This window comes from Pezoporus wallicus, unplaced genomic scaffold, assembly GCF_028554395.1.
Source record: "Pezoporus wallicus isolate ANWC-B61680 ecotype Strahan unplaced genomic scaffold, APGP_CSIRO_Pwel_v1 scaffold_2617, whole genome shotgun sequence".
In the NCBI taxonomy this organism is placed as follows: domain Eukaryota; kingdom Metazoa; phylum Chordata; class Aves; order Psittaciformes; family Psittacidae; genus Pezoporus; species Pezoporus wallicus.
The window spans coordinates 1,628,595-1,652,674 of NW_026637592.1; the positions used below are offsets into that span (position 1 = coordinate 1,628,595).

Below are 24,080 nucleotides of genomic sequence, written 5' to 3' on the forward strand. Positions count from 1 at the left end.
GTGCTACGTGCTGCAGCTAAAACACAGTGAACCTGTTGTGATAAATTGTAGGCATAGGCTTATGTAATGTATTCAAGGTCAGAGTTCATTGTGAAAAAGGAGGAAAACAGTAACTAGTTCTCCAGGCCCTTGGTAATGATATGCCAGCCCAAACAACATTTTAAAACAAAAGTGACATTCTCATTGATTATGGTATCTAGTGTACTATTACATTAAGTTGCTGTTTAATTCATATGTCTTCAGGTAGTTGCAGTCACTGTCCAAGGAGTCCCAGAGAGCGTTCAGCCACCAGACATCAGTGCTTTGAACTCAACAGCACTACATTTAAGCTGGATTGCACCCAAGAAACCAAATGGTATCATCAAAGAGTACCAGATCAGTCAAGTAGGGAAAGGTCTGATATACACTGATGCTGCAAGCAGAATGCAGCACACAGTATCAGGTAAGGAGGCAAGTGCTCTGGCAGGCTAATGTCCTGTCCTTAGATATAAGACAGTATTAATATACTAAAAATGCTGCTTGTCTGAGGCTTTTAAATTGCCAGTACTAGGCACAGTTTAGGAAGCTTTATCATGACTTACCTTAAATTTGGCTTTTTTTTTGCAATCTTTATATATATATATATATATAGAGGGAGAGAGAGAGAGAGAGCAGTGTATAGCAGTGTAGGAACAGTACTTTATGCCTGAGATAATAAAAAGGAAAAGAAGACAGAAAGGAAAAGATCCTGGATTCTGTTTATAATCTTGTATATAGCTTAGAGCCATTTTCTAAGTACTTGGTGAAATTTCACCAGTGTGTGTGTGTATCTGAAAGACATTTTAGTCGAGGCGTTTTGCGGAAAGGTTTAATTTAGTCCTCAAATGTATTATTTTCACTAATCCAATTCTGATTTATATTTGAACGTTACACTGAAACAACATTATTAGAAATGTTTCTGTTGAGCACAAAGCATTCTGAGCTGTCATTTTTCACTCTGACCTCAGGCTGCTCATCATATTTTTGTTTTTATGATTTTTAGGAATTCATAAATACATTATTTTTTCCTTTCCTTCCCACCCCACCCCTTCCACCCCACCTCCGATTAGGAAACTTAGAGATTTGTATATTATCCACATCATATGATAGCCACCCAAAGAACAGAAGTTGACTTAGGGCACTTAAAACCTGTCAGGCATATATGGCACTCTCAGCCACCTCTCAAAGCACGAGTCCTGAGTGGATCCCTTAGTGCTTTAAAAAGCATCATCCTTGCTGTAGTCACTCACAGAGGAATAAAGGTTTGCTGTTCCTTTTTGACAGTATCATGCTTAAGTGTGAAATTCATCATCAGAATATTATTCCTGTGTCTGTATTCAGTGCTTCTGGACATGAGATATTAACTGTATGCCAGTTGGTGGTAGGTGTTTTAGAATTGCTGTTATAAATTTATACTTGTAAAGAACACCTACCAACAAGGAATGATCTATCAAACCCATTGAAAAACACTTCTTGTGATCCCACTTCCTCCCCAAAAGGCAGTTATACCTCCAGAATAATTGAGATTTTAATACAAATGAAACCACCTTCTGAGAAGCAAGACTCATTTTAACTTTTGTGTGCCTGTTCCATTAAGCCACTGTCCAATGCTGCCATGTTAAGATAGGAGTGAAAAAAGTGATCGTTCTTCCTGACAGTCTTAATCAAATCTTGTGCTGTTTTCTACAGGAGCTTACTTGGATAATAATGTGGAATTTGTGGCAGTGATTTAGCAATGTGGATAATTGTTGCTCCTTATATTAAAAGAATAAGATAAACCAATCAAATTTAATTCATACATAACCTCAAATGTTTGAACTGTCTTTTTCCCTGTGGATGTATGTTTCGATTTTCTCATCTTCCTTTTCTACCTTCTCTCTCCCATCCTCCCAAAACTGTCTGCTTTTCCCTGAGCAACAGTTGAACATTAATGAAGCTGTAGCATTAGTATTTCTTGAGACTTTGAATCTAGGGTCTTGCAAATAACAGACACCTTGCCACCGCACCATTGTCTTGCTGCTTATTTTTAATTACATCAAAGCTTTGGAAACATGATCCCACAAATGCTTTGTGGGAATAGCGGTGAATGTGCTCATCATGTGAAATCCATAAATTGCTTATAATCCTCTCAAGATGTTAAAAAAAACATTAAGTAATTGAAGACAGGAAGTTCTCAGTTAATTATTTAGAGGTGTTATCAATGCTTTAAGCAAACTGAAGCATTTTGTGCTATCTCACTGAGTTGAATGCCACTGGGACCTAGGGCAGCAGCCATCATCTTCTCATATTCTCTAATGCAAACAGCACATGGCAGCTTGTCAATAAAAGACCTTTTTATATCATTTATTACTGAACACTTCCACTACCCTGTACAGAACAATTTGGATGACAGTTATGGCATTGTTTCACTTTGTGTTACTACTACTTTACAAATGGGCCTGCTAATGCTTTAGTAGTAGGGCCAGGCAGAGGGTAAGACTGAGGAAATTAGGGAAATTGTAAAAGAAAGCTAAGAGTGCCCTCTTCAGCAGAAGCAGGTGGATATATAGCAAAGATTTTCCTCAGCTCCCCTTTTTTAATACATTAAAAATAATAGCTCAATTAAGAAGCTTTATTGAGAATTTGTAGGATCAATCATCTCTAGGTAAAAGCTGAGCAAGACCATTGATGTTTATCTTAGTAAAACAAGCACTATTAACAAATACTTTATGACTGAATGGTTTGAAATTCTTTCATCTGAACATATTCTCCATTTCAGGTAGTAAAAATAATGAGATACAGAAATATAGTCACCGGTCAACTCTATCTCCATGCAGCACTGATTTCATTAGTAATATTTATCTAAAGGAAACTCTTAGGGGTGGAGGGATTGTGTGAGGCTGTGGTCAGCAATCTGACATCCTCCTAAGTAAAATTCCCACTGTGAGACCCAGGAGCATTATTCTGGGAAGTGATTACTGACATTGGTGGAGCCATACCCACAAATGGAGACAAACAGTATTAGAAGGAATTGATTTGACTAATAGAACAATGCATTCTTGAAAAAAAAAAAAACAAACACTCTTTCACAGCCTTTTGGCAAATGACAGTTGCTGCAGTAACAAAATAGACTGCTCAATTAAAAAAAAAAATCAAAAAAAACCACCATAAACCCACAATAATAGACCACAAAAGAAAAGAAGTATCCTCTAGTGAACAATCAAGCAGAGAAATTGGAAAAGCAAAATGCTGTTTATGTTTCGAGATTATCTTACTTGTTATTTTTATTATTAATCACCTACGTAGATTTGCACAGAGCTTTCCAAAGCATGCATAAGACAAGGCATTTAATGCAAAGCTTTAACAATCTAGATAAAAATATGCTGCGACTGCTCTGTGTATGACAAGAGGTTTCAGGTATCAGAATTTCACCAATAAATTCAGTGAAACCATGTGCTCTTTTTTAATGCCCATTTTCCTCTTTAAAATGTAGTTGTAAATGAGTATTGCTTTATTATGCATGTTTCCTTTAAAAGTGAACATGACTCCCTTTAGGGGAATTCAAGTAATTTGTTGCCACAGTTATCTTTTCTATCCTGAAATGTTAAATACTTGGCTTTCCTCCATGCCTTTGCCTCTCTCTAGTCTGCAACTGTCATTTTCTCCCTTCTTACTTTTATACACAGTGTTCAGATGATTTTTCTTCTCTTCCAGTTCATGATTAGGTTGCAGCCAGGGCTGTCCCTCTGGGTCATCTCTTTATCTTCTCTCCTTCATGTCTTGTTCAGTAGTTAAGTAGCCTGCATTCTCAAGCAGCCTGCATGTCTTCCATTCAGTATTTTACCTTTCTATGTAATTGTTTCTCATTCTTTCTATTTGTTCATAATATACTCTAATTAAAATATCTGCTTACTGGCTATGAACAAGTATTTGTTTATAAACAAGGATCTTGTCCAGACTTTCTTTTTTGCCACAGAATTGCATTGTTCTTGAAGTAATTACAATTAAGCACATGAGCTACATCAAAAGTACCTTAAGGTCACAAAGCCATGCACTTAAAAATCAACTTATATTAAACATTTGAATTGACCTGTATAATCTTAGTCCAGCCTCTTTCACACAAGCAGTCAGCATTAAACAGTAATGTGATTATTTGTACGTAGAGTTATTGTCTCATTCAGTCCACAAGCTGTGCCTCTTCTGGGTAGGAATGAAATGGAAAAAAAACCCAAAACAATTCAAAACCAAACAAAACACTCCTGTATGTAGGACTGCTGCCTCACCTTTTGCTATGCTTGGTAAGTTTATTCCTTCTGGAAATCTCAGTGTAAATGGACCTATGTCTGCGTCTGCCCAGAGCTAAATTTCCTTTCCTTTCTCCTCCTTCAGGGAGGCACATGGTCTTAAGGTCTTCCAACCCTAATTATTCTATTGTTCTACGATTTTATGATTTTATGAAGGAGGCAGCTGGGATGGTGCAAACCCAGAGGGATAGAATGTGGATCACGGAGGGGCTGGAGACATTGGCTGTCAGAAGGAAGAAAGGAGAAGGGGCAGTGTGCTGGGAGGATGGCCAAGTGGCAGCACACAGGGCAGTGTGTTAACCTATTAGCTCTCTGTCGAGCTGCTGCCTGGCTCCCTGGGGCCATCCCCACTCTTGCCTATGGTCCAGAACCCATTTCAGCTCATCTTGGAGATGTGCTGGTGTCCACACAGCTCTGCCCTGCCCAGCTTTGGGAGGATATCCTGGCCAGCACCATTCTTAGGGAAGCGCCTGGACTGAGGCTGCCATGGTCCCCAACTGGGAAGCCTCATGAATCCTGTGGGATGCCAGATTAGAAGGCTACAAACAAGCGGACAGTGGCAGAGCATGGAGGAGAGGCCACCCCTGGATCAAGGAAGTTTGCTACTGTTGTCCAAGGCATTCATATCTGCTCAGGCTGTGGTACTGAGGAAGGCACATCTTGTCTTGTCCATTTTCTGGACATCCTGCCTTGAAACCTGGGGCCTGAATTTCCTGAGCTCTTGGGGCTGTAGATGAAGGCACCAGTTGTGCTCAAATGGATGAAGTTTTGCATGAGACCAGGTACTCTTGACAGCCAAGTCTCAGGCATCTCAAATTGCCTCCTGGCAGGTCCAGGGAGGTATTTGTTTCTCCGTGTCTTTGAGTCAGCATCGTGTTTCTGAGAGAGAAATTTTTTGTCCTTTCTTTTTTATTGTTATTCTTCTGGTACTTTATGAAGCCGTTTGCAAGTTTCAGCTTGTGGTGTTAGTAAAGCAACTGTATGCTCTACAACATCCTAATGCTGGGATTTCCTAGTTTGAGAATTCAGTTTTGAAACCCTAACATTTTCACAGGCTTTGTATATAATTTGCTTCTTGCTGCTGTTTTTCCCTTTTGTATTCAGGAAGAGGAATGTTTTTCTAATGTATTATGAAGTGTTAACAAGAGGATCCCTGAAAACATTCAAGAAAGAGAGATTTCAGTCCCTGTGCCTTGTAATGTAATTTTTAACATCAACTTTGAGCAACACCCAAAAAAGTAGCATAGCAAAGACTCTGTAGCCTGGGGAGGAGCAAGATCTGTGTGGCAGTTTGATCAGCAGTTAAAGCTGAGCTCTGAGGCATCCAAGATAGGCTCACAGGGGTCTTAAGTGTAAGAAACTTCTAACGGGTGTGCAGAAATGGCTATTTTGAAGCTTAGTATCTTAGCCAATTTTTTGGTGAGGAGTCCTAAAATCAAATTCTAAAGCTATGGGCAACTTGATTTCAAACCTGAAGTCACTAACACAGAGCACAAGGGTGCCTGAAAATTTCCAAGGAAAGGTCAAAGTAATATATTCTCTTTTAGTCTCATTGGAGTATGTGCAGCATAGAAGTTTTGAGCTGCAAATAATCATTTTGAAGAAACTACAAGCAACTGGAATTAGAATCTTGTAGTGGGGAGGGCTTGGTTGTCAGTCGTTCTTCTAAACTGCTTTATAACATCTATAGTACAATCTTGTAACAAATAGGAAAAACGGGAAAAAATTAACAAATAGAAGTTGGGAAGGGGACAGGAACACAAAAAAAAACCCCACCACAACACCTGAGAGACTGGGTAAATTTTCAGATGGTAATCTGGGCTGAAATCTGTACTGTTGTTACTATGCTGCAAGTGCCATCTAACTTATCTGAAGTTAATTCCAGTACATGTATATGAGGGGCATCCTTAGATCCATTGCAGCATAGTCATATGTTCAAACTAATATTTTTGTGAGGTCTTTTAAACTAGCAGAGGATATACGTATATAAAATTAACAAGAATACACCATTTCAGTATTATTCAGATGTAACATAAGAATGGTTCACATTTTCTTTGCCAAAAATATTAAATGTTAACTTTAAGTCTGGTAACTTTCTATGTAGTGACACAGTTCTTGGTGTGCCCAATGTCACTATCTCAGTCTAATCTGTTTGCTCTTTCTAGGTCTGCAGCCATACACTAATTACAGCTTCATGCTTACTGCATGCACATCTGCTGGGTGTGCTTCTAGCCAACCACTTTCAGGTCAGACTTTGCAAGCTGCTCCTCATGGTAAGGGACAAGTGCATTCTTATAGAGACGGTCATGTGGGTTTGTATTTTCTGATGGTTTAACAAGGTGCAAAAATCCACTTTCACCCATCAAGCTATTGTGTATAAATTTACACAAGAGAAAATCCGTCTCTCTTGGAGTTTTTATATCTTAACACACTCTTTATACTGACTGTCTGGCGTGGCATTTCTACTTTCTTTTTGAGATTATTTCCCTAAATTCCTCTTTAAGTTATCAAGGTAGAATTATTAGATGCATATTTTTTTAAGCACAAATAAATATGCAGAGACAACTGGGCATATAAAGACTGCAGCCTTTGGCCTTGTTCTCCATTAAGCTGTACCTTGACCTATTGGTTGCATTTGATATAGGGTAAATGCAGAAAGTGTGTTAAATTCTGTCTCTGCAATGTTTTATGCTTTCCTTACATTTCTGAAAGCAGCAGCACTAACTGTGGGAAAGGGAAAAAAAACAAACCCTTTATGTTTCTGTCAAATTAAAATAGTGTCACTGTGATGTTAATAGGGGTATGGCCAAAGCCTCATCATATCATAGTCAGCTCAACAGAAGTGGAGATCTACTGGAGTGAACCAAAGAAACCAAACGGACTCATTACTGTGTATCGATTATTTCGTGATGGAGAACAGATTTTCCTGTGTGGCAGTACAGACTTAAATTTCACTGATATTAACCTGCAGCCGAACAGGAGGTAAGGCATGTTAAAGAGCTCTGGTAATGGGTGAAAGGAGTTCAAAATATATGTATGTGTGTTTGTGAAATGTACAAGAGATAAGTCACTCTTTTAACAGGAGAAAAATGTCTTACAACATTACTTAATTACTGGGAAAATTTTTAGGGCACATTTAGGAGGCTTCCAAGTGTTGGAAAGCTTTAATCAAAGGACTTTCCTTTCCTTTCCTTTTCTGAGAATAGGCCGTTCTGATTCAAAGAGGGAGAGGCTTTTTTTTCCTCATGAATGGTTGGTTGGTGGTGGCTACTTGTTTTTTTCCCTTCATGGAATAGATTTAGAAAAACTTCTTTTTTTTTTTTTTTAGAGTCTTTATAGGGTAGTCTCTTTAAATTGGTGAAAATAGAAATGTTCTATTACTGTTAATGCCTAAAGCTTCTAACCATAGTGTTTACTGATCTTTTTGTGTTTGTGCAGATATGTTTACCAGTTGGAAGCCAGCACCTGGGGTGGCAGCAACACTAGTGATAAATATGTTATACAAACACCAGTAGGAACACCAGAGAAAATTCATGTCCCATATAATGTCACAGTAATTGATGCATATTCCATATTTCTAGCTTGGGATGTGCCAGGTAAAAATGTATTTTTATGTAGTAATTTGTAGCAAAACGAAAGTATGGGAAAGTTAGTCTACTCAGGCAGGCAGCTGAATCTTTCAGATACTTTTATTCTTCATATTTAGTTTTAATGCTTGTGTGATTTAAATAACCAGTATCTAAAGCTGCTGTTTCCTAGACACATTTTAATAATATTGACCTATATACTTGACATGGGTGTTGTGAGGATTAGCTGATCAAAAATCATATGTTCATTTGATCTTGTAAACTATCATTGAGTACAAGTATTAACGACAAAAAGGAAAAGCCACAATTACATTGAAAATAAATTTTCTCTTCTGTTCAGACTAACCTGAGTTATCAACAGGGAAACCTGCCAGATTGTAGGGTTGGTGTTGTCTTGATAGCTACCTTGGCAATTAAAATGAGCAGTTGTCCTGCAGATATGCACCGTTGAGTTCCTTTAACGAAAGATGTCAGAGTGTGACATGGAGATCTTGTGCTAGCTTTGACTTGATTAAGTACATTTTATTCACCTGAGCACCATAGTTTTCTGTGGACATGTTACCTTACTGGTGGGTGGGTCAGCAAAGGCCTTCTTCTCCTGAATATCCCCAGGTTGTCTTGGCCTGCTGCAGATGTAGGCCAAGAAGGAATAACTGAATAATAGTATCTTTTTATATAAGGGGCTGTGCTCTGTGTCATTAATATAGATCATAGCTTCAGTGATTGGTGTACTTTACTGATGTTATAAAAACGACATGCTATAGTTATTGAGGGATAATGAGAGCATTGTAAATGAACAACTTTCTGTCTAGTGTACTTCATCTCCAGCAAGGTGTTCTCCACTTTCTCCATGTTGGGTTTCTTTACCTAAAATGAGGTCAGGTGTTTGAATATTGCAAGAACAATACGTTTTATCAATGAACTCAAGGAAGTTTTTAATGTCTCTTCTTCCAGTCACAGTAGAGTCAATTGACATTAAAAATAAAGTCACCTAGAAAAAATATTTTGCCTTCAAGGCTGGGATCTCAAGTTATATGGCAGTGCTTAGCAGCATTCACCCTACCCATTTAAGCAATGATTAATAAATCTATAATACCCTGAGCTGTCAATCTTTTAGTTTTCAGACACACAAAATCCATTATAGAAATGCTATAATATATGAGAAAGATTAAAATCTTAAATTAAACTTTTCCCCCTACTGCCTGAAAGGATTTAGAACCCAGCAGAAGGGAGGTGAATTCAAATGGCATATAATCTACGGTTGACTTTACTGGAAAGTGACTCATGCTGCATGATTGTTTTGATAATAAATATAATTTAAGGTACAAAATATTCAGCAACATTATAAATAAATTTAGAACATAGGAATGTACTGGAATAGCACAGGCTTGTGAAAAGTGTATTATTTCCCAGAAATGCTTGTCCTTGTTGTTCTAGACCTTTTCTTTTCCATCTGCTCAAATTCCTGTTACTCGTAGTGGGTTACAAACCTGCAAGGAGAATCAGGCTCCATGTAGTACATTTGGTTATGTTGTAAATAAGGCTGTGCAGACACAGTTTGTGTATTCCTGAAACCACACAATTAGAGGGGTAAGGAGGAGGCTGGACATTACAGCCTTGTAGAGGATGCAGGGTTGATGTATTCAAATGGCTGCAGGAATCATTCTGCTCAATCAGGGGAAGGCATATGTATTTGTTCTCAGGTACTGGGATGCCCCTTGAACTGTTATCTCACTTTCATGGATATTTGGTGACTCAGTCCCTTCCTCTCTGCCTTCTTGTTCTGGGGCCAATTATTTAAGTATGAATAAGGGATTGGTTTTCATACAGTGCCCTGCTGAGTAGACAGGAAGGCAAAACTGTTCCTTTTATTATAGCACCTCAGAGCCACTGGCTGATCGTACAGGAATGGGGAGTATTAGCAGCAGATTATGTTACTAAAAGAATACTAAATACTACTAATGCTACAAACCAACCCTGTGTGCAGAAGCATAGATATATACAGAAGCTAGAGAATTGATTCGTGACCCTTCATATCCCAGTCTAACACTCATTCTTAGATCTTTGTACTCTTAGTGCTTTTTTTCCCCAAGAGGAAGACTGCAGGGGATGCAGGTTCTGATCTTGTGGAACGGCTTACATCCCACTAAGAGGTCCTATGGATGCAGATATCTGGGGCCACATACATCCCCAGCTTGGTAGGATTAGGCTGGACCCTACAACTTTTTATCCTTATTTATATCATTGTGCATGGAATAACTGTGTTTTCCTGATATATTTCTTAATGTGTATGAATCCATATTTCAAAATAAGCTATATTGAGATAATAAAGGTTTCCCTTACAAACCCAGAATGCAGCATTTGTTATAAGGATTGTCAGGCTTGGCAGTCACTCCTGAATGAGACATTTGTTTTAATTGAAAGTGTCTCCATGCAAAAAAGTGCTTTTTATTAACCAGTTTTGATGAGATGGTAGTTGGTCATACTGTCTTCCTGTCTGTGGATATCAGGGATGCTTTAGCATTCTATCTTATCTGCTGTAATAAATTTGTATCAAATAATCACCTTCAGGATTAATTATGGGCATCATATTACACAGACCTTCCTTTTGGATGGCTTTAATTATAATGTTTCAACTTCTGTAATTTATCTAAACCTTATGACTTTATGGATATGTAGCATTTCAAAACTCCTGACTTAGCTAAATAGCAAGGTGTCCAAGTAGTGGTAAAAGTGACAGATTTGGAGAAAATATTTGACACACCTCACTCACTATGGAAAATAGGACTTTATTTTCTGAAATAGGCATCCCATTATCTTGTGTTGCATCGCCTCAGTGCACAGACCTCAAAGGTACGGTACATTTCACTGATATGCTACAGAAGGATATGTTACAATTATTATGGAATGACTAGTGCCATGGGTAGAGGCAGAAAAGCTGAATGGGAAAAAAGGGCCCCACCACATAATTCTCCCAAGGCATATCCATAAATGTTATTGATAGGTAGGCAGGTAGCCATCCTGCATTTCAAATCATTGACAACCCCTCTGGTCCTCACTGGGGGCTTGATTCTGCTAGATAACTCCAGTTGCTGGTGATGATACCATGAAGTCTGTACATGCTCAAAAGAGGATCCTGCCCTCTGCTCTTATGTTACTTCCTTCATGTGTTAAGGATGGTCGGAATAAAATGTCTTCTTTCATCATGTTGTAACACTCTTCTTCATCCACCTTTGGTTTGCTTATCAATTAGAATGAAAGTTCTGTAAAGTGTCTGGATTCTTACTTTATTCATGGTATCAAATTTGGTATTTGAATGATATTTATTTGTCTCTTTAGCTTCTCCAGCTAAGCTGGTTTCTCCTTTGTTGGTGGTCTCTCAAATTGTTCTGACTTTTGCTAAGCCAATGTTACATTTCCTCATTTTTGTTTTCTTATATAAATTATTGTTTGCTCCACAACACTGTAGGGCAAGCTTTTCAAGCTCAATGTCCAGAGTTCTGCATCTTGAAACAAATCAGCATCTGTAGCTACTAATATCTTCAGAGTCTTGCTGGGAATACTTGATACAACCAGAATGAGATAGCTGGATATTTGAAGCTTAAAGTAAACAATGTCAGGAAGCCAAATAGATTTTTTCAGTTTGTGAAGTTTAATATTAAAATATAACTTTACTCTTACTTGTTTTTAAATAAAAGATATTACATTATTCTTTTAATGTTCATTTACTATAGGTGAATGAGTTCAACTATATTGCTCTAATTGTGATTGAGCTTCACATCATATTAAACAAAGTTTCAACAATAGACTTCAAACAGATTTTTTGTTACCAGTCTGTAAAACAGACTGTGGATTTTTTTACCCAATTCTAAGCATCTTGTGCTGCAAATTCTATTTTGACCTAGCCTAGTTTTGAAGTACACAGAGCCATCAAACCTCATTTGCAGAGTTTTGCACAGAATTGGCCATTAAACATTATCCAGATATGCCCACAAAACCCCAAAGTTTAGTTTGATTGACTTGTCCCGTTGCAAAATGTGCACCTGCTGTGAAATGCAGTCACAGGGAAAAAATAGTGGAATAATTTAACTTTTGTATTTGTAAAGGTAATCAGGGTTTTTCTGATTACATCTTAACTTCATAAATGTTAAATAACCTATCAGCATCTGCTTGTTGTAAATTATGAAAAAGAGTATTGCTGGGAATATTAACCAACTAAACCCTTGCTCTTTAGCGAACATGAAAATGTGTTATGGCACATTGTCATTGTGCTCATGGTAACTTCGACACCAAATAACATAACTGCCATTTGCACTTAGGGTAAATTGGTTCATTTGTGCTTTTACTGATCCTTTTATTCTGACATAAATTTATGAACTCTGGAATTAACCAAGTCATGTGGTTTCCCAGCTGAGTTTAACAAACATGCACATTTCGTTTCCCTCAGTCATCAGAGCACATCAGGTAGTAGTTTCAGACTGGCTGCAGATGCTGAAGGCTATTGTGGAAGAAAGAGGTTTTTTACCAGATTGTGTGTTGTATAAGTGTGTATTTTTTCTCTTTCAGATTACAAAGAGATCCTTTGATCCAAGCATTTGATTAATTACATCAAATTGCAGAAGAATTTCCATTGGATATTGGAATTTTTCAGGATGTTTACTTGATTTTATTTACAATTTCCTGTTCACTTGTTGAAAATGTTTTTCCTCCTGAGCATATTCATTCTTGGTATAATTCCTAACACATTGCAACATTCATCAGGATTTTAAGATTTTAGGTGTTTGGTTGGGTTTGGTTTGGTTGGGGTTATTTTTCATTTCTGCTGAGATATGGACTGAATGTTGGACATGGATAGGTCAATCATTTTGAAATAAGTGTCCTCTGCAGCATATTGATGGCTGGGTTCAGCTGTCCTTGTTTGTATTTAGTCTTCCTTGGGAAATTAAGCATTCTGAATAGTTTCAATTTCAAAGGTTTCTGGTGAATTTTGCCTAGAAAATCATTGATCAGATGCACAAAAGTTAATTATGTGTCATTTTAATAAGGTAGCAAGGTTTTCTAGCTGGAATATTTGGTCTGTTGTCAGGACTGGAGAAGAAGGGGACCCTAACTAGGAGATTTAAACAAGGTTTCTATTTGATGTGCTGTTTACCACATCAAGCTCTTACTTTCAGATCTTCTGTGATGTCCTTTACAGGCACTCCAATTACAGCAAAACAACAACAAAAGGTAGTTTAGACGTAATAATATTTAACTTTAACTACTAGTATCATTACACAATGCATACTTAAATGCACTCTTCCAAGGCATTTTATCTTCCATATATCACAGACAAAAAATAGCCTTTGTTTTTTTGCAGAAGCTATCTACTTCAAGATCAACTCCCAGAGTTTTAGTCTGTAACGTCCTGTATGACTTTAAAAGTCATGTTTCTGCTGATCTATTCTTAATGATTAGATCTTGGTGATTTTCTTGAACTTTTTGCATTGAAAAAGGAAAATTTTGCAGTGGGATTTTTACACTTTCTGTCTCCTTTTCTCTTCACCTCTTCCAATGACTAGTATCAACACCTTTGTTTTCTTCCTGTAAGATGAGCAGTTGAATAAGATTGAAGTCATGCCACTTCAGGGCTTTTTCTTTTCAGGTCTTTTTAGTGTAATGGCATTTTGTTTGTTTACCATCTAGAAAGGCAGCAGCATCTTATTTCTTTGGGATTTTTATGTCTTCTTTCTCTTCTAAGAATTGTGAAAACATGGCATTTCAAAGACTTTTCTGATCTTCCAAAGTACAGTGGTTATTTATAGTACCACAAATAAACTTGAAATCTCTCTGATTTCTTAAAAACCTATTTTTCTTTAGTTACATAATCACATATATAATTAGCTAAAGAAAAAGACATGTAAAAGATGCACAACAGTGGGAAAAAAAAGTTGTCTTTGTAGCTTGAATTATTACATTCAATATAGCAAGTATCAATATAGGTACTTTATTAGAGAAGGACCAAAACCACAATTAGGAATGGAAATATTCTTGAGATCTAGACAAGTTTCAGACCTTCATAGGCATCTGATTCTTGGTGGAATCACAAAGACATCTCTGTGACAGCTAAAGTAGGTGCTGTATGGAAGCAAAATGTGCTCTTAATCATCAGATACATCTTGACTCATTTCAGAAAGGTACCTTCTCTGCTTTATTCTTTCTTAAGATTGTGCCTTATGTGACTGCAGAATGGAAGAAACACACTTAACAGACACTCTTCTTTGGCTGTTCTCCTGAAAAAATAGAAATTGACAGCTTTGGAAGAGGAATGATGGTGAAAATGTCTGAATTACAACAAAATATTTAAAATTGAGGGGTTTTTTTCTTCAACAAAAACTAACCGGTTCTTATATCATAGAATCATAGAATAGTTAGGGTTGAAAAGGACCTTTAGATCATCTAGTTCCAACCCCCCTGCCATGGGCAGGGACACCTCACACTAAACCATATCACCCAAGGCTTCGTCCAACCTGGCCTTGAACACTGCCAGGGACGGAGCATTCACAACCTCCCTTGGCAACCCATTCCAGTGCTTCACCACCCTAACAGGAAAGAATTTCCTCCTTATGTCCAATCTAAACTTCCCCTGTTTAAGTTTTAACCCGTTCAAGCTAGTGTATTGTTCTTCACTGGTAAAGCAGGCTAAAAACTCACACTCAGCTACCACTGCTGGGCTGAAAAGGGATATCCTGGATGGCTGCAATTCACTTTTTTGATCATGTGCCTCTCTATTCAAGCAGCAGTGCTTAGTAGCTGTTGCCTCTCCAAAATAAAGAAATAAAAGCTACCTGGATCCCAGTTGTAAGGTCATTCTTCCTGGTAGTAGCAATTGCAACACAAGCACTGACAGAACTGAATTGAGATTTTTAAGTAAGAACTGTAATGTCTGCCTTCCAGTTGTGATCTGCAGCTGGATCTGTTTCAGTTTATATTCAAATGGCTGTAGTTTCAGAAAGAGGTAGTAGGTAAAACCTCCAGAGGGGGCTTAAATTTAAAATTGCGCGTGATCAGTGCTTCTTTGAAGTTGTCCTGCGCTACTGTTTGTATTTCAGATAATCACTGATTGTTTTCTGTGTCACAACAGGGATATTCATAACCAATGTGCCTTTGGAATACAACATCTTACTAAATGCAAGCAGTCCCACTCTACTAGTGAAGCCAGTAGGTCGTGCACATTTTGCTCTTGTCCATGGCCTGGATCCCTACACCCTGTATGAGATAAGAATACAAGCATGCCAGAATGGTAAGATGATTTTCAAAGTCCCACCTCTGTGACTGGGAAAGGAATAGAGATTTTTTCAGATAAATTCAACTCATCAAAACAGATAAAATCTTATTCCTACATTGGAGTCCAGTGTTTACCTAGTATAAAGAAAGCCTAGCACTGAATGAAGCGTAAAATATTTCTTCACATTATATCATGAATATTTTAAATGGAGATTTAAAAAATTTATTTTATGTAATATGTGCCATTTTATTAAAAGTTCTTCACAAATAGCTTTGCAATTCTTCGAAATTTGCATACAGAACAAAATCAGTTCTGTAACTGTTCACAAGCAAGAAGTGGTAATCATAAAGACAGGAGAGAAGAGCCCAAATATTACAAAATTAATTGCCTTTACTGGAGATCTTCAAAATCCTATTGAAATAAGTCTCCCTAAAATGACACTTTGGAACCAGTTCTCTCCTCACCTGTGCTGGTGAAAATCAGGAGTAAATAGTCAGTGAAACCACAGTAATTTAAATGAGTTTTTAATAGTGAAATGAGGCATCGTTTCATTGGAGATTCATTACTTGACATTTGTTTGCTTTTACTGTACACTTTGTTGAGGAATAAGTCTCATTGCTAAGCAAACTTCTGGTTTTGTAGGTGGGTGTGGAGTGGGTGGCCAAACATACGCAAGAACTTCTGAAGCACCTCCTAGAGAGCTGAGCCCACCTATCGTTAAAGCAATGGGATCTGCACTCATAGAAGTGAAATGGGGACCACCTAAGAAACCAAACGGCATTATTACTAACTACTTTATTCACAGGTAAATACTTTCATCACCTCAGATTCTTAGTCTCATTGAACTATTAATTTCTTTATTCCTTGATATACTAGGAGGTGAAAAAGAAGTGTAGAAGTACATGATAAAGTGTGTATCACCTTTAAAATGCTAAAGTAAAATCCTGATATATGGATGGACAAGTTGAGAATAAGAGCTGAGGCAAGAATCATCTTCCTGATCAACAAATGACAAAAAGCAGGTGAAAATATATTTTCAAAAGTCCAAAGGAACAGAAAATATTATAAGATAGACACTCTCACTGTGTTTACCCCAGCTGCTAGATGCATTCTTCAGTCCTCTCTGATGGACAGTTGAGAATGTTGAAATGGAGACAGGAGTAATTCACCATTTCTGAGGTTTTTAAAAGCAAAAAAAAGTATCTAGGTTCCTAATACAGATCAGTTTTCCAAGATAAATTATGTTCCTGTTTGTATGTAATTTGGAGTGTGATAACATTGTATCTATTTATGTTGCTTAGTGTTTGCATTCAGCTGCCCTGTTTAGGTGGTTGATTGACTTATCCTCACTCCCTATCAGGAGCTTCATAAGCTGTGTGTGAAGTTTTTTCTATATAGATTGCTATGTTTAAGGAAGTATCAAAGTAGCAAAACACCGATGACTGCTGTGCCCTTTGACCTTTTTTATAAAAGCTCCTGAATAGCTTCAGAAAGGCAGAGAATATAAAACTTAAGCCATGTATTGAAGAGGAACTGAAACTCTGAAGTTCCTGGTTTTCCAGCTCTAAATATGTGTGGCAGACACATGCTGGGATGAACCTAGAGTTTGGGATATTTTATTATATTAGAGCTGTGACTGAGAAGACAGGGAATTGAATTACCTTTTGAAATCAGCAGTGATAATTAATATAAATTCACTTTGCCTTAAAAACATTAGGAGTCTCTAAAAATTCCTGCTGTCTTGAAATATCTTTTATTTGCTCTTTTTTAATTATCTGATCAAAAAAACCCAAGTCCTTCCCCTGTATGAAGAGGAATGAAGTATATGTTATAGCCCAAGACATGTCTTCACTCTGTTGGTTTTGTAAGTAAAGCTGATGATTACAGCTGCTATTCCATGGCAACCATAGAAAGGAAAAAAAAAAATATAATGCAGAAGGCCTGCTTCAGTGAAAAATACTGTAAATTGAATTTGACAGCATTTGATGGCATTTGATTATTCTAGTCACAACCAAACAATGATATAAAGAGTAATATGAAACAGAATGTGTTACTGCCTAGCAGACTCAAAAGCAATAAACCTTCCTCCAGTGTGACACAATCACTTCACAATCATAATTGTAGCCTGTTTGATACCTCTGAGTACAGCAGAAGGGCACTGACTGACATAGATACATTTTGTTTTTTATTTAAAGTGAAATGAAAATGGCGCACTGGGGCTCCAGATACAATCGGTATATTCAGCTACATAGGCATGAATCACTTGGCAGTTATTTCAGCTGAAGTTTAAATGTGCCTAGACAACAACAATATCAAATCTTTCTCAGATAGCCGCAAAAAAAATCAGAAATGGGATGTAAGCACATAGTTCTTTTTCATTTTGTAGCCCCACATAGCCTTACATTGTTATAGCAGCAAGACTGCAGTATTTCCGTGGGAGGTTATGGCATGTAATTTCTTATTCATCATGTCCCTCTTCCTTCCTGTGTCACCACCAAAATAAATTCATTTAACACAAAACCTGGAATGCTTGGGGAGCTAGTGTGTGTGCAGATCTTTCCATTAAAATGGCAGGACTTGTGCTTTCCTCTAGAATCATAAAAGCACTTGGAATTTTGCACACATTTTGTTAGACACCAGAAAAATTATTAGTTTATGATGAAAGAGATGGTGACATTTCATTTCGGATCCATATAGCAGTTTCCAATACAGATCTGAAGCTTTTAAACTTTTCTAGCAAGGGACCAGATCTTGCTAGAGACTGTGAATGAGAAAAGATCTGGTTCATGAGATAATCACCTAATCTACTTCTCTTCCCGTTCCATTACCAGAGTCTGCAAAAATAATAGTACAGAAATAGGTGATGTATTTCTTGCTGTATTTTAATAACACAGAGGTTACATCAGCTAATGGAACTGCTCTCTGTTGGCCACCAGCATGCACTGTGTAGGATGCGCATGAGATGACTCTGAAAGAAATATTGCCTGTAAAATTACATGTAACTTTGGTTCATATTTTGCTTAAGGGAGTGTCTGAATTTCTGCCGAAGTTTCTACCTCATGCTCAGTAAGATTGTATTACTTAATATATTAAGATTATATGCAGGTATGTGATATGTGAGATTGTAATGTTGCTCTCATTAGCTGAGCAACCCTTATGGTGAAAATGTAGCTGAAAAATTAACAGGCAATTTTAGACAGAGGCCAAGTCTCAGTGGCTGTTGACTGGTGTGACTTGCAGTGTAGAGGCTTCTAGACTGACTCTTTCTGATTAATTAATTGCTTATCCTTCTACTCTTACCCATGAGCTGCACCCAAGCCAGCTTGCAAGGCGCATGTGTTAGTAGGTGGTTTAATATAAGAATCCTTATGGATGAGTATTGTCATTTTACTATAAGAACTTCATGAGGGTTTTATTTATACCTGTAATTGATATAATACCTAATCAAAATTAGCATGTTGCACACAATAATCTCAAATTTTGTTCACTTTTACACAAAAGCCTGTAAAAAAAAAAAACAACAAAAACCCTAAAAGAAAGAAAAACATCCAAACTACGTTAGTAGAGATTTGTTGAATCTCAGTGGTAAGGGAGGCAGCTTTGTTTAATTGGATGTGAAATTGTAAAGGGGGAGCATTGTTGATGTTGCATTATTCCCCCCACATTTGATGGTATGATTCCCAAATCATTTGAATTTTACCTCAAGACTTCTCAGCTCTTTTAGTAATAACTCACTCCCACTCTGGTAAGGAAAACAGCAAGCACTGCTAAGCATTTGGTTTTGTTGCATGCTGAAAGGAAAACATGTGAAGAATGATTCTCAATTGACCTGTAAGACCTCAGGGGTTCACTGAGTCTCTTTCCGCATAAGAAAGCTGAGGGGTGCATGCTGCAGTTAGTGTTGCTGCAGTTCTCTGCACACAGCTCTACAGTTATCTGTCACAAAGAAGATTATATTCTCCACTTTGTCATCTGGCTCAGATTGGCAGTGGGGCAAGGAGAATTTACCCTTATAAAAATAACTATTTCTAAGCATCTTTCAAATGAATGTAAGCAGCAAATCAGACTATGCAGATTAAGAGACCGCTTCCAGCTCTCGAAAATGTTATTCTCCTTTGCAGCTCATTGTACATAAGAAACACTTCCAGTTAAATGAGCAGTTGCATCTTAAATCTTAAAATGGTTGAAATTATTACAGACTGTTCAACCACTTCTGTTCAAAGTTTATTCATACATGAAGATATTCTGGTTTTTAGCACTACAGATGGAACCATTTACATAACCATAAGTTTCATTCATTAAATATTCAGTAGTAATAAGATCTAAATACTTAACCAGACTACATTGTACTGCTTTGCTTGTGGATGAGCTTACAGTTGGTGGCATATTTGATCTTTAAGTGTGAAAAAACTGTTTATCACAGTCTCAAAAATTTATCAAACATAAGTCTGTGTATTCTTTTAAGTGCCATACTGCTCGGTCAGACAAGATGTATTAAATGTGACATTGCACTAAACTACTGTCTTTTCACTAATTGATTGATAGAGAATTTTTTTAGGCATGTTTTTGAGTACAGAGGGAAGAGGGTATACTTTTAGGCACAGAAGAAAGGTATAGTAATGACTCATCTTTCAGAATTATGTGTCTTGCATAAAATCAACGAACAGCATCTAAGGGAGATTTATACATAAGGCTTAATATGCCATTGCATATTAAGCAATGGGGAGGTGTACTAAAAATAGGAGATGGAGTTTTGGGATCAATGGGAAATTTTGAACCTCAAACCTTCCAGACATTTTGTTGCAGTAGAGAGAATTGCTAGGGAATCTTTCCTGCCTGTTCTACCTGCCTTTCTTCACCCAGTTCTGCCTACTTATATTAACACATCTTATGATTGGCCTATTTCACTATACTAGCAACACTGTACCTCAAAACTTCCCTTTTGTTTTTTAAACCACACTTCAATCCTTTTAAAATAAGCAGTGTCCATATGACCTGTTTATCTCAGAGTTTAGCAAAAATTCCTTAGCTTCATATAAGAAAATAATGTATTTACACATGCCTCATATATCATATACACAAAGAATGAATAAACAGCTGTGTACACACATGCATTCATTGCATTCGTTATATTTTCCATGTAAATACCTGGGAATAGACTATTGCAAGAAGCTAAGATTATCAGTTTAAAAAAAGAATTTGTTGCATTTTACGTTTTTAAACTAATTCCTGGGTTGCTCTAACAAAATAAAAGCTGACAGAATTCTGTGAAATAGGTTTTCTCTTGCCAGAGAAATGTTCTTTAGTGTCTGTGTGTGTGTGTGTAGTGATGATGACACCCAGTAGGCAGACAAACCAATTTGACTTCTGCAAATTTGCCCTACTTGCAGGAAAAGTGGCAGATAATGTAATTCGGTTTTTTGATTTTGGCATGGAGGGTGAACATGCTTTTACGTTCTGCAAAGGCCAAGGTTTCTATGAAGAGTAGGGGAACTGCTTAAATTCATGTGCAGTACAGCACAGCCGTCACTGAGATTTATCACAGTGTTTAAATGTAACCAACTTAATTTCACACAAACATTTTTATGCCAAGTGAGACAATTGATTTGATAACTCTGTTTTGAAGATGAGTGCTTGCCTTATTACAACTGTTGTAAATTATATACTAGAAATGGGCTGAGGATCATCTGTAATCTCCCCTGATATTCTGAATATTACCATGTCCAACACAAGAGATCTCTAGTGGGAATGCTATATATAAATTTATATGTGCATATATATGTGTGTGTGTACATGAATACATATATGTATTTATGTATACACATACAAAATAAAAAAACATTGTGCCAAAAGCCTGTACAGTAATTGTCCTCATATATCTTAATTTTGCATTTTTAAACATAAACAGCAATGAAAAAAAATATGTAGTTTCTGACAAAAAGCACTACTTGTGATATTTTAACAAGTTTTTGTGGTGGAACTGCAGATTCTGCTAAGTTTATGTACAAGAGATTACTTATCCCATTCACAAGAACAATATTTGTTGTGAGCAAACCAGAACTTAAAAGTGCACTGCTTTGACTTTGAGGGCATGATAGAATATTTATCCCTTGTTCACTTGGTAACATTTGATTTTCAGAAATGCTGAAAATGTGCACCCATATTAGAATTCAAATCATTGCTTAGCAACTACATATGGATTGAAAATTTCATGCTCTAAGTTCTGAATGTCTCATATCTGGTGTGTTCTGTCCTAAAAGGGCAATGTGCTATTGTACTTTTACGCTGCTAATACAGACTGTAACAACACTCTTGTTTCACATGTTTTATTCTGCTAGGTAAAGGAGAATGATTAAATGATTACCTCAAAAGTCTCTTCTTCACTACTCAGCACCTAACATAAGTTTCAGAAAAACACTTTTAAGATGCAGTGATAGGCAGTTCCTTGTGTGTGTAATGTATAGGAGTAAGTTCTTTACTTTTCTGAGGTAAAGGTTGAACTTAGAACTTCAGGATCTAATATCATGGGACTGTTGAAGTTCTTTTCAATTTTGAACACAGTGTCTTTATTTTCAGACGTCCTGTGGGCAGTCAAGAAGAGCTGCTTTTGTTCATCTGGACTGAAGGACCTTTGGAATTCATTGATGCATCGGATGCTCTACAACCTTTTACCCTCTATGAATATCGTGTCAGAGCTCAAAATGCTGTGGGGTCAGTGGAGAGCCTGTGGGCTTCAACCCAAACTCTGGAGGATTCCCCATTGGGCATGGGAGCCCCTTGGGCACAAGCAACCAGTGCATACTCAGTGTGGTTGAACTGGACCCAGCCTATCTCTCCCAATGGAGTTATATCTCTGTATCGAGTAGTCTACCAAGAAAAACACAGTGATCCAACGTTTAGCAGCCCAGCTGTTACAGCACTAACCGTAGCGGTAAGAATTAGACCACAAAACCAGGTTTAAGTTGTTTTTCCTCTGCTTTGATCTCTGTGGTATTTTAAAATCTTATTCAACACTGATTGGAAAAGTGGGGGTTCAAATTTCCAGTAGTTTTGTTGGTTTAAACTTTGTGTTTGGTGCAATGCAGACTGAAATATTTCACATTAATATCTAATTCCTTGTAAAGGCAAGTAGATTACTCAAAAGCATAGATGGATCATGTTTGGAGGAACGAAGCACATGCACCTAACTTCACAGTCTTACTCTGAAAGCTTTTTATCTGACTGTTGAAATAGCTGCACAGGATATGCACAAAGAACAACAAAAACAGTCCTTCTTGTATATGATAGTTTTGTAATTCAGTTGGAATCACAAAGTAAATGAGTTCATTAGTAATTACACTGTTCATATATGCAGTGCATTTGCATGTTCCACTCATAATTCATCAGTAATAAAAACAGAACTACTTTTACTTTAATTGCATGTAGTTATGTTAGAATGTTACATTGCACTGCCAACATGTCTTTCCCTTCAAGGGAGTTTTCAAACACGAATGTCTGTAAATATTACATTTCAATTCAGTATGTGGAGGGGTAGACTCAGGAAAGGGCATCTTGCTTTTTGAACTGACTGACAATGTTATGTAAATCAGTGACAGAATTGGTTATGGTTTGTGCAGTTACCCCTGCTTTTCTCATCTATATATTACATTCTAGTCTTTCTCTAGAATGACAGCTTATAGATAGTTGAACTGAACTGCTTATATTAGTGATAGCTGTTGTGCTTGGTTGTTTCTGACAGTAAGTTTTAGAAAATGTTTAGGAAGGTTGTAATAAAGTTGTGTTTCCTCAGCAGTGCCACCTCCTTTTCATAAACCTAGAATTTTACCTAAGTGATATTCCTAGCTGTGTTTGTATTGAGTAACACCAGAAATCCCCTAAATTCTGAAGTACCCCAATTATAAAGTATCTGTTTGATATTCGAGTAGGATCCTAAAAGGCTTTCTGTGGAATACCTAAAAGTAACTCCCTCAGAAAAATCTCGACGTGACAAGGTGGGAGGTTTCCAGCTCAGTAATGTCAACATGCTCTTGTGATCATATGGTTCCAAAGCAGTTTTGTGTCTACCTTCTTGGAAGCCTGAAGGGATTAAGTTTGTAATGCATCTTTTTCTGAAAGAGAAAGAAGTTTCTGAATTGAATGATAGGAATATATACTTCTGGCTTCTGAAGTAGTTGCATTTGCACTGCTAGGTTTTAAAAAGTAGATTGGGATTTTAAATTCATTGAACTTCAGTAGCATTTTGGTATTCAGCTCCCTTGTTTAAAAAAATATAATTGTTATGGGACACCTAGGATTTCAAACCCAGTGGAATGACAGAACTTCTCCTAACACTCTGCTTGAGCTGCATGCAGTGTGTTGCTGAGCATTGGAATTGACCTGGCTGGTCATGCATTGCAATGTCTTCTAAGCATGCCAACAACAACAGAAAATGTCCAAGATGGTTGTATTGTGGGTAATAAAACCTACCAAAATGGTCTTTTAAATGATGCTGCCACAGTGTGTTTCTTTAACAACATCAGTTAAAAGCCTTTTAAATTAACAAGATATTATTTACAGAATTAGTATTTTCCTGGCTCCAAAATCCTCTATTTTCCCCAAACACTATCTTGAATCAAAATGACATTCTGGCAGTGTATGGACAGCTGTTCTAGTAAGCATTGCAGCAAAGCGGCCTTGCATGTTTTTTCTACTGTCCTTTGTCATGAACATTTATTGATTATTATTTTTTATACCCTTTTTTATTTTAAAATATTATACTTCCTTTTTGGGAGAAATGTTTCTGCACAGCTTTTCCATCTGTTGCACTCACTTTAAGTTGCTGCAACTACATTAACTCAGTAGAGTTGCTGCTGATTTATGCCAAGTAACTGAGGTCAGAATCCTAACTCTTCTGAATATAGCAGAACAGCTAAAGCTTTGAATCAA

General features: G+C 37.1%; 1 protein-coding gene across 4 annotated transcripts in view; it reads left to right on the plus strand.

Annotated features, from left to right (window-relative positions):
• The window catches only part of USH2A (usherin), a 372,328-nt gene that overhangs the window by 300,538 nt on the left and 47,710 nt on the right, over positions 1 to 24,080 (plus strand). For all 4 annotated transcript variants that reach the window (XR_008971850.1, XM_057406464.1, XM_057406465.1 and 1 more), the window contains exons 55-61: positions 244 to 442; positions 6,467 to 6,574; positions 7,100 to 7,283; positions 7,740 to 7,897; positions 15,012 to 15,170; positions 15,798 to 15,960; positions 21,732 to 22,086. Coding sequence is in view for 3 of the 4 variants with exons in the window: in XM_057406464.1 (XP_057262447.1) it covers positions 244 to 442; positions 6,467 to 6,574; positions 7,100 to 7,283; positions 7,740 to 7,897; positions 15,012 to 15,170; positions 15,798 to 15,960; positions 21,732 to 22,086 (1,326 nt within the window). In the remaining variant the exon portion in view is untranslated. The remainder of the gene's footprint in view (positions 1 to 243; positions 443 to 6,466; positions 6,575 to 7,099; positions 7,284 to 7,739; positions 7,898 to 15,011; positions 15,171 to 15,797; positions 15,961 to 21,731; positions 22,087 to 24,080) is intronic.